Raw genomic sequence first — 16,782 nt, 5'->3', positions numbered from 1 at the left:
TTTTGCTATCACTTGCTTTTCACTAAGATAACCTAAGGGAGATAGATAAAAATTTAATATTTACAAAAATGCAGTCATCTGCAAAAGTTCCTTTTTATTTTGGGAAAATGTTTTGGCCCAAATCAAATTTGTTGTGAGCATGTTGCGCCCATGTTTTTGCAGCTAGATGCATATTATTCCTAAAAAGCTTATATTAGAAATGCTAGAACGTTAGTTCTTTCTTAGGATGCATTGTTCTCTCAATTTTAAATATATATGGTATCTGTGTTTTTAACTGAATTTCTCAGATATAAGTTCTTTGCAAGTTCCTTGTTTTGAAAATTTGTCCACTTTTCCAGAATTATCATAACTAATCTAAATGTCATTGGATGTTGAAATAAGTCATTCATGAAAAAAGCTATACCGGTATATAGTTGTTTTCTCCATCCTATCCTTACCACACTAGATTTTTTAAAATAATTTTCAGTAATTCTTTGCTGGTGAAAAGTTTAAGTATGTGGCATCATGGATAATGTATTGAAGTACTGTCTGCTAGAGTATTCAAGAAGCTAAGTGGCTACCTGACAGATTTCCTATATTCTGTATATTTGCTGCTTATAAATATGGTGATTATTGCAAACTGAACTGCCTTTATTTTAAGGAATGAAAAACCAATCTGGTCTTTACCTAAAGATCTAGATTATGATAAATTTATTTTAGTTATTTTGCCTTGCTTCCTGCTAACCGCTTATTAACATCAATGTTAATTTTTCTGGGGAAAAGCAGTTGCACAGCAGGATTTAGACCATCTTGAGTAGTAACTGCTATTCATGTTCAGAAATACAATCTTTATTTTCTGTGATGCATTCTTGCAACTATTCTTAAACCTTGTTTTCTGATATAGCCACATAAACTACATAAACTCTATCTCTGACTGTTCTGCTAGTGCCTTAAATGGGAACAGAAAAAGGAAGCTATAGCTTGCTTTTTTGTGAATATCTTTTACTTTTGTGTCTTCTTTGTAATTTATATCTCTCTTATGCCCAGGGCTAATGTGACAAGGTCAAGTAGTATTAAGTTTTCAGTAATGTCCTTTGTCTTTCTGGTTTGAATTTTCTTAGGAAAAAAATTAACAAAGAATGTCGGTAAAGGGAAAGCTATAGAATGACGGAGAAATGTTTTAACTCTCATAATGCCAACGGCAGGCAAGGACAGTCCAGTAGACAATTTCTAATTCACCACAGCGTATGCTGAAAAAGATCCAGAGAACTCATTATAAATAAAAACCCTGCATTATCTTTTGTCCCTTATGCGTTTGTTTTCTGAATATATTAATCTATGACTATTCATGAATTTTCGGTTTTTGCAGCCATACTATTAGCCAGTAACATCTATGATTATATTTGCTACGAATATTAAATATACTTAAGTATACTTATACATATATAAATGTACTTATGTAATATGATGAGAAACTAAAGTGCTGAAAATTGTATTACTGTATATACAGATCTACTTATAAGGCTTCATACTTTATAGAGTCAATACTTGTAATTCTTGTTTGATTCCATGGAAAGCTCCCATACCATGAAGGAAATAGACCTAAGTAGGGTTAGAACCAGGACAACTTTACAATGTAGTTTGAGAAATAAATGGAAGTACAGTGAGTTGTCTTTGCATCTGTTGCATCTGTTTCTCTGAATTTACTCTTAAAATGTTATGCTGTCGTATAAAAATACTTCTCAACTGAATGTGGAAACTAGTTTTTTTTTTCCGTTTTAAATTTGGTTGTATTTTCAATGAGATTAAATAATCTATAAACAACATTTAGTTAATAATTAGTGCACTAGAGTAAAATTCAGCTCTGCCTTTCAGTTGTAAAGCCTGTGCTGGAAACACAGTGTAGTTATACCTTTCAGCAACAAAGACACATTTTTGTCCCTCAGTAATTTTGAGTACATTTCATTTTTTGTAGGGTCATATTTTAAAAAAAACATTCTGATTTATACCTTTTAAAGGCACTACACTCTCAGAAAATACTACTTTCAGTTAAAATTGGCAGTCAAAATCTGACCACATACAGTGCCATTTCTGTTACCATTCTCCTGTTATGCTAGGGCCTTGCCACTACAGGGATGAAACATGTCACCTAAACATGTATTTCTTTAAAAAATGTATAGCTGGTGTACCATGTGCTTAAGCATTCTAGTTGTAGTTGATAACTGGTATTCTTTGCATCTTGATTTTTACCTTTTCCTGCCTCTTTCGTATTCAATGTAAACTAAGATAAACTTTTATCTGAAAGTTAATATTTGGCAATAGCCTGGCAGCTGAACAAACCATACAACATTTATTCTTGCATCAGTGGAAGTTTGTAAGCAAAGAAATAGCACTGAGCCTTAATCCTTTAGTGGTAGCTATAGCACACATCTTACAGTCCCAATCCCTTCGTATAGATGAATGTCAGATCAATTTCTTTACTCTTCAATACTGCAAACAAGAATTTTGTCTTGTCTGTAGAACTGCAGTCTGCAACCTGCAGTACTGCTTGGCTGCATTATTGCTCAAGAGAAGCTCTGATAATACAAGAAGAGCAATTCCATAACCAATTCCATAACTGTCTCAGTAATCAGCACCTATTTGACACAATCTGACAAGTAGTAAGACGGAGGAAGCACTAAAAATATATTACAGGATAGTGCAGCCTTGACCTGTTGAAAAAGACATCCATAGCAACAGTTATGCTAGTTTTAGGATCTAAGAAGAAATGTGCTGACTGGAGGAGAGAAACAACCTGATAAGGAGTTTGAGCAATGAGCAATGAGGAAAGAAGCCAAGCTTTTTTTTTTTTTCTCCAGAATCAGGACCTTCTATTAGTACCATTCTAGTTACAGTGCCTAAAGATAAGCCAGCTGACTTGTGTAAATTTTATAAGACTTCAGATATTCAGCACTAAATGCAGGGAACAGAATGAAATATTTATCAGATGAAAAAACCATTTATGAGAAAGTATTAAAAACTGAGGTGCTGAGAAAACTAAGAAATATTTTCGGGTTAAAATTTCAGTAGTTAGTCCCAGCACCCTGGATAGATAAATGGGCATTTTCTTACATAAATAAGTAATTTATCATACCTGCAAAAGATTCTGGTGCCTTTCTGTTTATGAACTGCTGTTTAAATTAAATTTTTAAAATATCTTTTCTGTTTTGTTCTTAGATTAACTGACCTTGTGCCTTTAAATTCATTTGTATTTTTGGAAAAGCTAGATATCAAAAATAACTGCTTGTCGGGTGAGTTGTCTTAAAAAAAAAGAAACCAAATCAAATAAAAACTTAGTTGAATTATAAACTGATTTTAATGTGACTGTCCTATGTATTTATAAGACACATTTATGTGTAAAATATACAAATATTTTCCAAACATGAATGTTATAGATAATAATTAAAACTATACTGTATAGATAGCAGTCTTGCTTTTAGGACTGCATGATGTTGGTACATTTTACATTCATGTAAGAATTTATGGGAAATAAGATGATTCTTCATTCAGACATATTTTGGTTTCTTTCTGCTATACTACAGATCTTAGAGATGTCCATACATGGTTTAGTGGCTGCAATAAACTAAAGGAGTTGTCATTGAGTGGGAATCCTCTTCTCCAAGAAAAGAACTGGAGGTAAGAAAAATACTTTAATTTGCTAAATCAAAAAATCAAAATCAGACAACAGATAGTTGTATGTACCTTAGTTAAATAGTAGAAGCACTCCCACATATTGTGTGAAGAGTCTCAATGCTGTGACAGGTTCACATTGCACATAGCTAGTGAAGGAGTAGTGTCTGTTAGAAGAAAAAGTCAGGATGAGTGTTTGATTTTTCATTAGTAGTTGAAAATTCACCTTTTTTATGCTTCTCCAAATTCCTTATCTCTACATCAAAAAATGTATAGCCCTTATAATTATGAAAGAGATGTAAAAGTAATGCTGTCATTTGCTCTTCAGTATTGCCTGGAATCATGATCCAAAAAGTTAAAGAGCTAGTCCTAGAGACTCTGATATGTCTCTGTATAAAAATGAGTAAGGTGGAAAGGAAACCTGACATACAAAATGATATGCATTTGCCATGATTCCTGAAATGAGTAGTTATGTAGCTTCGTAAGCCATAGGAGTAAAATTGCAAATTAATAGGTTTTTTGTATATTTTTTTTTGCGTATTAGACATAGTACTTGAGGTGTGTCCTCACTAGTGCCAAGTACAGGGGCATGATCACTGCCCTGGTCCTGCTGGCCACACTAAAACCTAAAAAACCAAAACCACCCTTACATTCACATATTCCATTTGAAGATTTTTGTACAAATTTAGGATTACTAATTAAAAGAAAAAACTCAACTATTTCAAACTTTTAGTTAGAAGTGTTTGAGTGCTTTAAAAGATAGCTGTGCAAGTACATCTTGGTTGGTTTGTTTAATTTTTTAATGAACAGACTTATTTGCACCCTATGGTTCCTGCCAGTAATTTCATTCATAAAATTCTGTGACTGTGACAATGTTTTAAATTTCCATTTCTATTGTTTGAATTCCCACTCTTTCAAAACTAAGTGTTATTTCACTTGTAACCTAGAGGGAAAAGCTCTCTGAATTTCAATTTAGCTATGAGAACTGACACTTTTGGTTGCTTAAACCAAAGACCTTTTATGATTAGACAAGAGATTAATTTGTCTAAAGGATTTAAAGTAGGGGATACTATGAAATATGGATTTGCTGAATACAGCATTGACTGTAACTTCAGACAATATGTTCCAGTGAACTTTACATAACCCCTTGATACCAACAAAGGAATTAGTTGTAAAATTTCCCAATCGCTTTCAAACTTTCATGTCCAGCCAGTGATAACACCAACAAAAGTGAAGTAGTAAGAAATCTCTTTCTGAAAATTAAACGCTGAGATCAGTCTGAGCACTCCCAGGGGAATATGTTTCAATGCTGTAATGATTAATAGAGCCTCTTAAGTGACAGAATATTCACCAGGAAGTTTTCACTAAATGAAATATTGACTCAGCCCTTCACCAGGAGAAACCCAGATGGAAAAATGAGTGTTGAGATCCCGCAGCTCTAAGAGACAAAGCTTCCTTCACTGATGAACTTTGATATGTCACTGTTTTGGTGTATTGCTATTCAACATCAGCTTTGGTAATTTCTCTCTATATTCAGCAACTGTTGATCTAATTCCATAATTTTATTTCAGACGTACTTGAGATGGTCTAAGCCTTCATTAATGGGCAGTAGAGAAGGAAAGTTTTCTATTAGCAAAAACTGATATTCTGTTATTTGGAATATTATAACTTTCTCTGTTTTTAAACTTAGATTTTCTGTGATTTTAAACTTAGTGTATGTTGTCTCAGCTCAGTAGTAATCCTTTACCTTCACAGGGAATAGTCAGGGAGTTCCAAAGTTTTGAAAACAATACTATCTTTTTCAGTAATAGGGGGATTTACAGCCTACAATTAGTATTCTTTCAAGAGTTCGTGTTACTTAAAACTGAGTTAAGGAAAATATTGAGTGTTGATATAATTTTACAGTCTTCAAACTTTCAACAGCTTTGGTTTGGTACAAGAAATATGTGGAACAAGATTGCAGTACCAGTTTACATCTCTTGGTAACATAAACAAAACCTCACTGATGATACATTTTTAATATTTAAGTTTCTCATATGTATTTTTTGTTACATCAGTGGCCACAGCTGTCATTTTTATAGCAAGGAAATTTCATCTTTGCTCTCATTCCTTTCCCTGACCCAAATACACTTGTTTTTTTTTCCTGTCAGTACCAAATAGCATGTCAGTATATGTATATGTGAATGATAAAGGGAGTAGAATTAGTAAGGTTTAGTATTTTGTGCAGTTTTAAAATTTAAGCTCTGTGATGTGTCAACAAAATCAGACTCTATCTTTATTCTATGATTTAATTTGCTGTGTTGCCAACCAATCAAATGAATTACAGGTCCCTATACACAAATGTGTCAGATTTTCCCATTAAGGTTTGTGTAGGTAAAATTTTAGCTCTAGTGATTTGAGATTGGTGCCATTGACCTTCTTGGTGTCAGTATTAGTATTTCAGCAGTGTTCATTATACCAATGAAGTATTAAGAAGTCTTACTATATTCTGTGTTTTATTCTTTATATTATTCTTTAATTTAAGTATAAATTCTTAGTTAATATGTTAACATATGAAATAAGGACAAATACATGCAAGCATTTAGAGGACTGTCTTCATGTTCTGTATTTGTTATATGATTTTTATCAACAAAATGGGTGTTTTAGCATAAGGATTTTTTCAAAAATCTAATTAATATTTTTTTTCCTAAGGTCTTCCATGTTGGAGGTCCTTCCTAGTTTACAGTTGCTTGATGGTGAAATCTTAACCCATCATACTTCACCCACAACTGAAAAAGTCAAAGCATCAGAATTGGGAGCTTTTCTGGGACTTTGTCAAGCTCAAATTGAAGAAAATACTCAACTGAAAAAAAAAGCTGCTGTATTGGAGTACGTATTTATGTGAATATAAATTACATTCAGAAACATTTCTTTATGTATTGTTGCTGAAGTTCTTGTTGGTGTATGAATTTTACTTAGGGTTTTTTGCCAGTAAATGTATTGGGATAAGAAAGAGATTAGAATCATTGACTTTAGAGCAAAATTTGTTTTAGACTTTAGAGCAAAATTTGTTTTAGACAGATATTAAATTATGATATATATTGAGTTTTGTTTCTCTAAATTTGAGAAAACAGGTGGATCAAAGCCTGCAGTGAGTAGTAGTTGAATGAATTCATACATGCAACATAGTACAGTGCTATGCAGGAATTGTAGCTTAAATCCTGAAAGCTGAATAATCATATTACATGATTTCCAAATTTAACTTAATCAAGTCTAATTTGGCTGTTGGTACAATATGCTGTATTTTTATTTCTGTATTTTTTTTCCATGTTTATGTTATTCACATTATTTATTTGAAATTATTGAGAAATAATTTTTATTTTAATAATTTTTTATTTAATAAATAATGTTTTAATTTTTTGTAATATCTGAATATCTCAAACTTCTCATTTCTGCACTTGGTAATATTGCATGGTTTGTTTCTTTCATAGTTCCTTTTCATTTGCTAGAAGGTTCACAAAATCCTTATAGTCCTTTGAATATCCAACTTATGTTTTAATTTTTGGAAAAGTAGTTTTCTTGATTCTGCCAGGTACTGAACATTAGCCCAGAGCAGGTGAAGCACATGCTGTTTTACATTGTTTTGTTTTAAACCTTGCCTTGCATACTTTGGTGGCTTAGGAAAAGTATGCACTTTTTTTTCAGAATCTGGCTATTTTGTGTTTGCATGTAAGCCTGTATATTCATGGTATGTTGTTATTAGCTAGCAGTTTATTACATTGTGGTATTAGTGCAGCTTTAACTAAGCTGCAATAAAATCTTCATAGCTCAGAATCAGATTAACTTGAAAAGAGGTTTGTATCAAGAAGTAAATTGAAATTAGTTGGGAGAAATTATATAGTGCATTTTTCTATGACAGATGTAATGTGTAAGTGGTTCCTAAGAATCATATGTTTCTCCATTAAACCATTGAGATATGTCTCCTCCACTTGTGTGATTTTTGGCTTTGGGCTTGTAGGTGGGAAGCTGATATTTCCTAATCTATTTACCATCCTGAAATGGTGTTCTCTCCTTCCTTTTTTATAAAAGAAAATAAAGCTCTCCTTTTCTGAGAGAGACTGAGAAAATTCTTCCATGTCTGATATTTAGACATTTAATCCTTATCCTTTTGCAGAAAAAAAAAGTTTATAATTAGGATATGACTTGTGAGCAAACTGTAGTAAAATCTAAGGACCTAAGTTTCATATACATTTCTGCAGAATGGTACAAAATGAGAGGGAAAAATGATATTCCTAAAATTTAATTTTTTTTATTCTACATGTATGAACATAAGAAAAATAAGAAACATGTTGGGTTGTCAGGCTAAGACCATCCATTAATTATGAATAGTATGTGGCTCACACTCCTTTGTGGAAGCTGACTTGTACTTCTAACATCTTCTGTCAAAGGCTGGGAGCAGGAGATGGAGTGTGCACTTACTGTACTTGCAGACCACAACTCTTCAAAGGCAATTGTTGAGGGCAGGGCTAGCAGTCAGACACAGGCAAGGTGGGAGGACAGGTCACCAGGAACCTTCTAAATTCAACAGGGACAAATGCATAGTGCTTTACCTAGGAAGGAGGCAAAGGAGGGAGGCCTTCTGCCAACTCCCAGGCTGCTTGCTGAGTGGAAGAAAGAAGGCATTGACTCTGTCCAAGCACTGTTCAGCAAAACATCAGTGTTTTATCAATACAGTTTTGGTCACAAATCTAAACAACAGCATTATATGGGCAACTGTAACAGGAATTAATTCATTCCAGCCAGAAACAATACAATTTGGCATAAGGAAAAGCCTTTTCAGGGTGGGATAGTGATGAATTGCAATAGGCTACCCAGAATGGTTGTGCAGTCTTGTTCTTGGAGATTTCCAAGACCTGACTGGATGAAAACCTGAGCAGCCTCGTCTGCTTTGTGAGCTAACTCAGCTTTGAAGTAGAAGACTGAACCAGAGACCTGAACTGGAGGTTCCTTCAATTGAGAATTTTTCTATTATTCTATGTAAATTTTCAAAGAGAAGTGTTTGAAAGAAGCTGCAGATGTTTGAGAAGAACAGTAGTGGAAAGAGGTGATTATGTAAACATCTCTTCTTTCCTGAATGTACGGTTTGGGTGGAGGGAGGGCGGGGAATGCAGAGGAGGCAGGGTTGTGGGTTTTTTAAGCTTTTGAGAATACATTTGTGATTTTGTAAATCCCTAAATGTGACATGATTGAAGCATCTTGCATCAGATTTGGTCTTAAAATTAATTTCTTGTGTGTTAAAGCCATCTATTTTTTATTTTGACTGAAGTAAAATTTATGGATGACTTGAAAACCATTGCAAACTGCAGCTCATAAAAGGAACTCTAAACAACTTGTTTGTATATAAGCCGTAGCAGCATAGCTATTATATGTACATATTGCAATACTTTGACTGAATTAATGTGACATTGCTAAACAGCAGGCCAACAACAGAGCAAACTTCTGTCTGTTTCACATCTTGCTAAGTTATGAGCCTGTGTAGGTGCGACCTCAAGTATGTAAGCTGCCAGAAGTAATCATGGCTTGCTTCCCTAATCTGTTTCATACACCAATGCTGCCCAGTTTAATTCTCTGTGCTGTTTCTTCCCAAAACCTCTCTGTTGCTGCCATGTTTAAGAATAAAACTGACTTTAAAATTTAATTTCTCTATTACACAATATTTTTTCCGTCACATAACCTTTAGACAACTTGTAATAAGTAATCATGTACAAAAATATGATCACTCTGCTGCAGCAATTTGTTTTTGGCCATCAGATGTGCAGTTGTCTGACTAGTGGAACTTGAACTTTAAAAATACTGTATGTATTTTACAGTGAAAATTACAGAAATTGCATAAATGGTGTTGTCAACAGTGACCTGTTTCATGTTCGTAGGGGACTTTGTTAAACTGCAGTTGAAAATCAGTAATGATGCTTGTAGAAGTTTCCCTGAAGACATTAGATTTTACCCCACACTATTGCAAACAAAAGCTCACATAAATTGAGATGTACTATTTGAATATTCCATGTATTATAATTCTGAAAGTCACAGTAGGGGAAAACATGATATTAAGCAAGGTTTTAACTAGCACACACTAGCATAAGAAGGGGTAGAATATTAATTATGAATTAACTACAAGGGCCAGGAGAAAACTGCCATTCCTGCTCAGAACTGGCTTCTTTTTCCCAAGCCCGTCATTTTTGCCTCTGAGAGATTTGTTCTGCTGACTTTTCCAGATTTACTGTCTCACTCTGAGCAATTATACTATTTGAATAAGCAGGCAGACAGTGCAGGTGTGATTGCAGTAGAAAATTCTATACATATGTGTTAGCTCTACAAGCAAGCCTCTGCCACCACTTTAAATTTCATAAATAGCAACGTTTTGGCTGATTTAATCTTCACTGGAAGGCCTTTAGCATAAATAATTTGTCCTTTTCTGTACCTGTTAAGTCAGCCTGTGCATGGATCCTTATGCATCCTAGGGGCAACCAGTGAGGCTTATTCTTTCCCTTCTGTCCTCCTCCATTGCCAAACACAGCCTGGGAATTGAGCAGGTTTTGGTGTAAGTTAGCCAGGATAGTCTTTATGAACTGGTATGAGAATTGAAGTTGTAACAGTCCTTAATAAATGCCTGACTTAAACTTCCAAATAAATTAAAATCTGATTCTAATGCTATTATCTTTCCTCAAAGTCATGCAAAATGCTAGCACAAATAGAGAGGTATCTGGTAAAAAAAATAGCTACAAGTAGTTTTTTGCCCTTCATGGGTTTTTTTTGTGAAAATAATGTCTTGGACTTTAGTATCAGGGCCGCTAGTTTAGCACATTTGTACAGAACTGCAAGATTCAACCCTTGCTCTTCTGGCTTATTGCCCCTTTCTCTCACTGCAATAGCAGTGGTTATGCTTTGTGGTTATGCTAAAAGTTGCATATGGCATAAATCACTTTCACTTGTTATGATCAAAATAAAGCCTGGCAGCAACTGAACATGAAGGAATGTGCTGGTCAAAACTGAAAGCCATAAAAATTTTGCTGTTGCAAGGCTATCATATTTATCTGTATTTCATTGCATACTAAGCAGCCAGACACTATGGATCCTGATGCTTCCATAGGATAATTCCATTTCTTGTTTTATCTGGATGACAAATTATGCTTAAAACCTTGGTCAGATCTTAACCAAGAAGCAATTCCAGGTTAAGTGTGACCAATAGCAGTGAAAAAGGTCTGAAAGGGAAACAATGAACTTACATTAATTGAAAAGGAAATATTGTGGTATCTGAAGTCTTAATGTTGTCATATTTTTTACTTTGTCTTCCTCTCTTTCCTTTTTTTTTCCATTAAGATGTAAACCAGTCCTGCATATTTTCCATTACAGCAGCTTCCTTTCAGTGGTTTGAATAAGCAATCTTCAGGAACACTTCTCTAGTCACAAGAGTGCAGTGCAGTTGAGACACTGAGAGAGTTGCAATGTGTTGATAGGATGTTGATATATCCCTGTTGACTGAGGGAACCACCAAGCTGGCTGCCACCAAGGTGGTGCTCAGGCCCCATCGTGACCTTTGGTGTCTGTGCATTGGAGCTTTATCTTGGCAGGAGAACCTCAAACACACCAAAACACTTCACTGCACATCAGCCTCTGAGACACCACTTCAGCTTCCTTTGTAGTTTCTTCAAACTTGAACCAATATGACTGAAAAAGCTAAACTGAAAAGCTACTGGTACAGAGGGTGGCCTAGAAATCCTGCAAAACCGAAGTATAGTTGTGGATTGCCAGGGAAGGTGTGGGAGAGGGTACATGCCCACAGAGACAAGATGGTATTTTGCACCCACTGCTTGGAAAAAATGCCCAAAAAGCAGCCTCTGTAAAAAAAACCTAACACATGATCCCTGGTGACCACAAAATCATTCCCTGCCTGAATTTTCACTTCCTCCATCCCTCTATTTCTGCTTGACATATTCATAGCCACTGGAAGGATGAAACAGCTGCTTGAGACCCTACCCCTATACTTGTCAAAGGAGAGGATTCACTGTTAGAGTGGTTTGTTTTTCTTTCTTTCTGGTTTTTTTTTTGACAATGAACAAGGATACTCAGGATGCGGTTTTTGGAGGAATTTTTTTTGCTCAATATATAAAACATTCTAGGGTTTCCTGCAATATTTTAATTTTTATAAACAAATAAACCAACAAAATAAAGCCAATGAAAGGAAAAAGAAAAACAGGTGGGAATGGATTTTTCCATTTTTCCTTTTTTTCCTTTTTTTTTCTTTGGTCTTCTCACCATATTAGGTAGAAATTTGGTAATGAACTTATACCAGACTTTTTTTTTTTAAATACTTTAACTACTGTAATATATTTAACTAAAGAATTTAATTAATGCTTTGACTATTTTCTTTTAAAGTAATCTTTATTCTTACTAGGTAGCATGTTAGATCCTTAAACAAATTTATGGATTGGTTTAAATATTTTTAAGACTTGTATGTGTGGAATTAACAGGAGTAGGAATAATATTTTGTAGTGGACAATCAAGTGTACACAGTGAGTTGTGTGCCTAAGCTGTGTGGGTCAATTTACCCTTTCAGATTTTGTCCAATAGCACTGAAGTTGCACTAGCAGTGGAAGAGTTGGAATCCTTTTTACTCTTATAGGGTCTGATTGATTATGTTCTTAAAGACTTCACTTATGTTCTTAGTTGAACTTCACTGAGGATATAATTAGAATAGCAAAAAGTCCCCAGAACTTTATAAAAATTTCACCTTTCCATAATGATGAACAGGAAGGAAATTTCTTTTATTTCAGGGCTTAATTTTTCCAGACTAACAAGAAAATTGATCTTATTTCTATTTTTCTCTTGGATTGCTATCCTAGAATTGACTTTGTACTCTTCTGAAATTAACACCAGATTACAGATCTCTGCATCTATCTACACTATTAAAGAAAAATGTTTTCATGATCCTGAAACTACCTGTTACCTAATAAAATGAACAAACACCATCCAAAGTACAGACAGCCATCTGAATCTGTAACAAGTAGTTCATATTTGCTCTTACTTATCCTCATCATTTAGACAGTGTAGCACAAAGAACTAATGAGAGCCAGACTTCTTAGATTACTGTTGCTTTAGTCTAGCACGTTGCCTTATATTGATAAAAAGATCTGTACTTTAAAGTTTGTCTTCTTGAATTTTCTTTAGACATTGTAGTTTCTTGGTTTGAATCTAAGTTTGGAGTTTGTTTCTTTAGTTCTTATCTAAATTTTAAAATTACTCTTATTTTTGTATGAGTTTTTATAGTTGCCAGATAGGAGTGGATTGTTAAGGCAAAATTGCCTCAAACCTTTCAAAAATTTGGGCTACACGTGCTCAAACAGTACCCCACTAACCACACAGAAAGTTAATAGTGAAATGCATGGTGCAATGGCTATTTTAAAAAGACTGAACACTTTCTCTTTTAGGAAACTCTAAGTAAAATAAGAAATATGTGTGATTATAGTTTAAATATGTCCAAAATAAGATAAAATCTGTTAAGATTTGTAATTACTGGAACTGCATTTCCAAGTGCAGTAATTGCTATTTGCTGTAAGAGTATGGAAACATGTAAGAATACTTGAAAATACAAGCTATTTTAGAAATAGTAGAAGGGGGTTTTTTTAAAGCATTCTAACAGACATGTAAAATTTTTTTTTTTTTTTTTTTTTTTTTTTTCAGAATTACTTCTTCTGTTGATTCTGTGCTGGAACAATGCTGGTATTTCAATCAGTTAATGAAGCTTAGTATTAAACATCGATATGTACATGAGTATGGTGAACTAAACATTAATGACAAAGATAGACCAGAAGCACTTGAAAATCATTTAAAGCAAACATCCACTGGCTGCCTAGAGGAGAACAACCTCTTTATCATGGGTGTGACAGAAAATAAGCAGGTCTTGTTGGATCCTTCCAAAAGATTGAATACTACTGGTGATATTCAGGCCACATTCATTAACTCCTCCATACCTGCGCATCAGAAGGAAAATAGAGGAGATCAGAGAGTGAAGCAGAAGAGCACTGAATCTTGTATTAATTATAGTGGGGAGAGCAAAGGCAACAATAACATGTCAGACCAACTCACATTGCAACAGTCAGTGATAGCAGCAAGTGATATGGGAAGAAATCTCCAGCACTTTGGGAATGGTACAGAGAGGTAAGACAGATGTCAGGTTGCTTTCAAATTGATTATGTAGATAGACAATAGAAGTGAGGATTTTTTGTTTAAAACAGAGACACAGAACTTGTAAGGTAATATTTTTAAGCTTATTAGGCAATAAAGAGTTATAGTCACGTGTTGCACACTAGATTTCCATATTAACAATTAAGAATCCTTTGTGGCGTTCTCCCAGTTGGTATGTTAGGATATAGATATTTATGTACCTTAAATAACGTTAAGAAACCAGTTCAATGACACATACAGAGTTAGGAATGCAAATGACAAATGTTTTGCAGAAACTTTGGAGGAGATTAAGTAGAAACTAGTGTAAGGTTTTTTGCCAAAATTATTCATTAGACATTCCAGATTAATTTGTGTAAACTTTACAGTCAGTACCATTTAGAAGGCAAGAAGAAAAATTGCTTAAATCTACCATCCTAATCCCTTGATTTTGGCCAGTCTTCTGCTGTTGTGATGACTGAAGAGCTAATGGCCTGCCCTGATTTTGGTACTTCTCCAACATGCCTTAACCTGCTTATTAAAAGTAGAGGCAGGGGTGAGAGGCCAGTTGAACTTGTTATGTGTCCCTAGATTTTCTCCTGCATGAAACAGGCTGGTTTTTTACCTCTTTGGAATGTGTTTGCTGCTGATTTGTGTTGTTCTGGATGTACAGACAAGGGAAACAGAAGCTGGTTTTTTGCAAGAAATCTTCAAGAATTGAGTTAAAATTTCATAAGAATTCAGTTTCAAAAGCAGGTATCTTGAGAACAGTATGAAAAGCAAGCGTGGCAGGTGTGCTTCTTTGAGCTGTTTAGGCTTATGGTAAATAGGAAACTGCTTAGTAAGTACTTAAGACACTAATAATTTGTCATAAAATTTATGATTAAGGAAGACTATGCAATTCATTATCACCTCTCAGCAAGCTGAAAGCAAGAATACATTAGTCTATTACATGATATGAATACTTCAAAAATTTTTTTAAATAGTTCATTTAGTTTTTCTGTTAACATTTTGAATAAATTCCATAAGTGGCTTTTGGAGAGTTCTCTTCAAAACAGAATGCAAACCATTTTTTGTATTTGTCTTGACCTCTGAAGCATGATGATTTTTTTTTTCCTAACTAGTAGTCCTCTATTTAAATAGATGCACTACACAGGGAAAGGAATTATGTAAAGATTGGAAATTTAGATGTCTTTTCTTTAATACACTATCCAATTGAAATGCGTATTTTGTGGAGAAAAGAATTCCAAGATAGTAAAGATAGTAAAGTCATAATGCAGAGCTGACATTATACTTTTTCTCCAATGGTATGAATTAGAGGAACATACATTTAGAAATTGGAATCACTGAACAGATCTAAATAGTCTGTACTTAGTTCTTGTTAAAAAATGAGCAAATTAGAAAATTTACACATATAACCAGTGGTCACAAGTCTTAATGGGTAAAAGCAGGCAAAAGATGAAATTGTACTTTCTCTGTTTTTCCTGTCTGCTCCATTGAAAATACCTGCGTCATTCAGTTTTCAGTATTTATTCCTCTTTCATTCTTGGTGTTTGTTTTTTGAGTTTTTTTGCTTGGTTTGGGGTTTTTTTTTTTTGGGATTTTCTTTTTTTTTGGTATGTTCAGTGGAAATAAAGAGACCTCTCCAATATTTTATTCAGTCATTGTCACACCACTTTTGCTCCTAATTCTTCCTTTGACGACTCTTCCTCTATTGTGATTGCTCATGGAATAGAGCCCAGTGGAGATTAGTCCTTAGATAATTGGATTCAGAAGTTATGTGATGTGAATATCCTCCAGCAAGCATATATATCACATCTTGATTGTAATTTCTTGTTTAGTAGCACAACTTTTCATTTGTCTCAAAGCACAATGCTATGTTTTATGGTTGAAGTTTGGCAGATATGATAATCCAGTTGTATTGGTGAGGCTATATGAGTCATAAATGTATTTATTTCTCCATGAGCCTACGTATGGAAGCATCCTCGATCCAGTCCTTTTGGCAGCAATACCATGCTCAGAGGAAAAATGACTGCAATAAAACAGAGAATCATCAGTTTGTAGAAGCTTTGAGACAGAAACATGAAGCTGCCACAGTAATTCAGGTTGGTTTATGGTATTTTCTTATTTTTTAAGTTTAATAATAACAAAAAAAAAATCTTTCTAGTTTTGTGTCATTTTCAGCTTCTGTCTGTTCTTGCTTGTTATCTTATTAAGTTTCATAATTAAATATTTTTGCTTTATTTAAGCAGCATAACCTTGGCGTTTCTAAAACAGATACTTCTTGACAAAAAGCTTTATAGAAACATATTTTCCCTTTATAGAAAAATATTTTCCATTTTTTCACCAAATATTTCCCTGAATTATTTTTACTTGATATAATTCTTAATATTATGCTTAAGAGATACAGTGCCCATGTTCTTACTGGGGCTTGTGTATGCTATGAAACTGATGGATGCTGTGTGACCCGTGTTGTGTCTGTTATCTATGTGACTAAATAATCTTCCTGTCTCTTCTATCCTACCTATCCATTTCTTTCCTTCTCTTCCCAACTCCAAAACCCAGGATTGCTTTATCCATATTGTCCTTGGGAGCAGACCATGGCCTAGGCTGTTCTGTGGTAGATACTGAGCTAATAACAGTTAAACAAAGTGGGTAACTATGGGCAAGGGTTGAAGTCCACACCTTGACTCTGTTTAGTTTGGTAACCAGAATTTGCTTGCCAAGTTGACAAGGTTCATGGGGTTATTTCCTACATTTTGAAACAAGTCAACTCAGTCAATTTCATATTTCAAGTTAACTTGGAAACATTCCATACAGTAGGTCTTATATACAAATTTCAAAAGTGACAAAGGGATTTAGAAGCAAAAATTTGTTATTGGAGTATAATGTGTAGCCAGCATATTAACAATTGATTCCCGAAACTTACTTAATCAA

General features: G+C 34.2%; 1 protein-coding gene across 1 annotated transcript in view; it reads left to right on the top strand.

The window, feature by feature from the left end:
- The window catches only part of LRRIQ1 (leucine rich repeats and IQ motif containing 1), a 102,533-nt gene that overhangs the window by 18,752 nt on the left and 66,999 nt on the right, over nt 1-16,782 (top strand). Inside the window, exons 13-17 of the mRNA XM_058805788.1 lie at nt 3,196-3,269; nt 3,561-3,654; nt 6,340-6,516; nt 13,366-13,842; nt 15,812-15,950. Coding sequence (XP_058661771.1) covers nt 3,196-3,269; nt 3,561-3,654; nt 6,340-6,516; nt 13,366-13,842; nt 15,812-15,950 — 961 coding nt within the window. The remainder of the gene's footprint in view (nt 1-3,195; nt 3,270-3,560; nt 3,655-6,339; nt 6,517-13,365; nt 13,843-15,811; nt 15,951-16,782) is intronic.

The sequence above is a fragment of the Ammospiza caudacuta genome, chromosome 5, assembly GCF_027887145.1.
Source record: "Ammospiza caudacuta isolate bAmmCau1 chromosome 5, bAmmCau1.pri, whole genome shotgun sequence".
Classification (NCBI taxonomy): domain Eukaryota; kingdom Metazoa; phylum Chordata; class Aves; order Passeriformes; family Passerellidae; genus Ammospiza; species Ammospiza caudacuta.
This window is presented reverse-complemented; position numbering and strand designations above follow the sequence as displayed.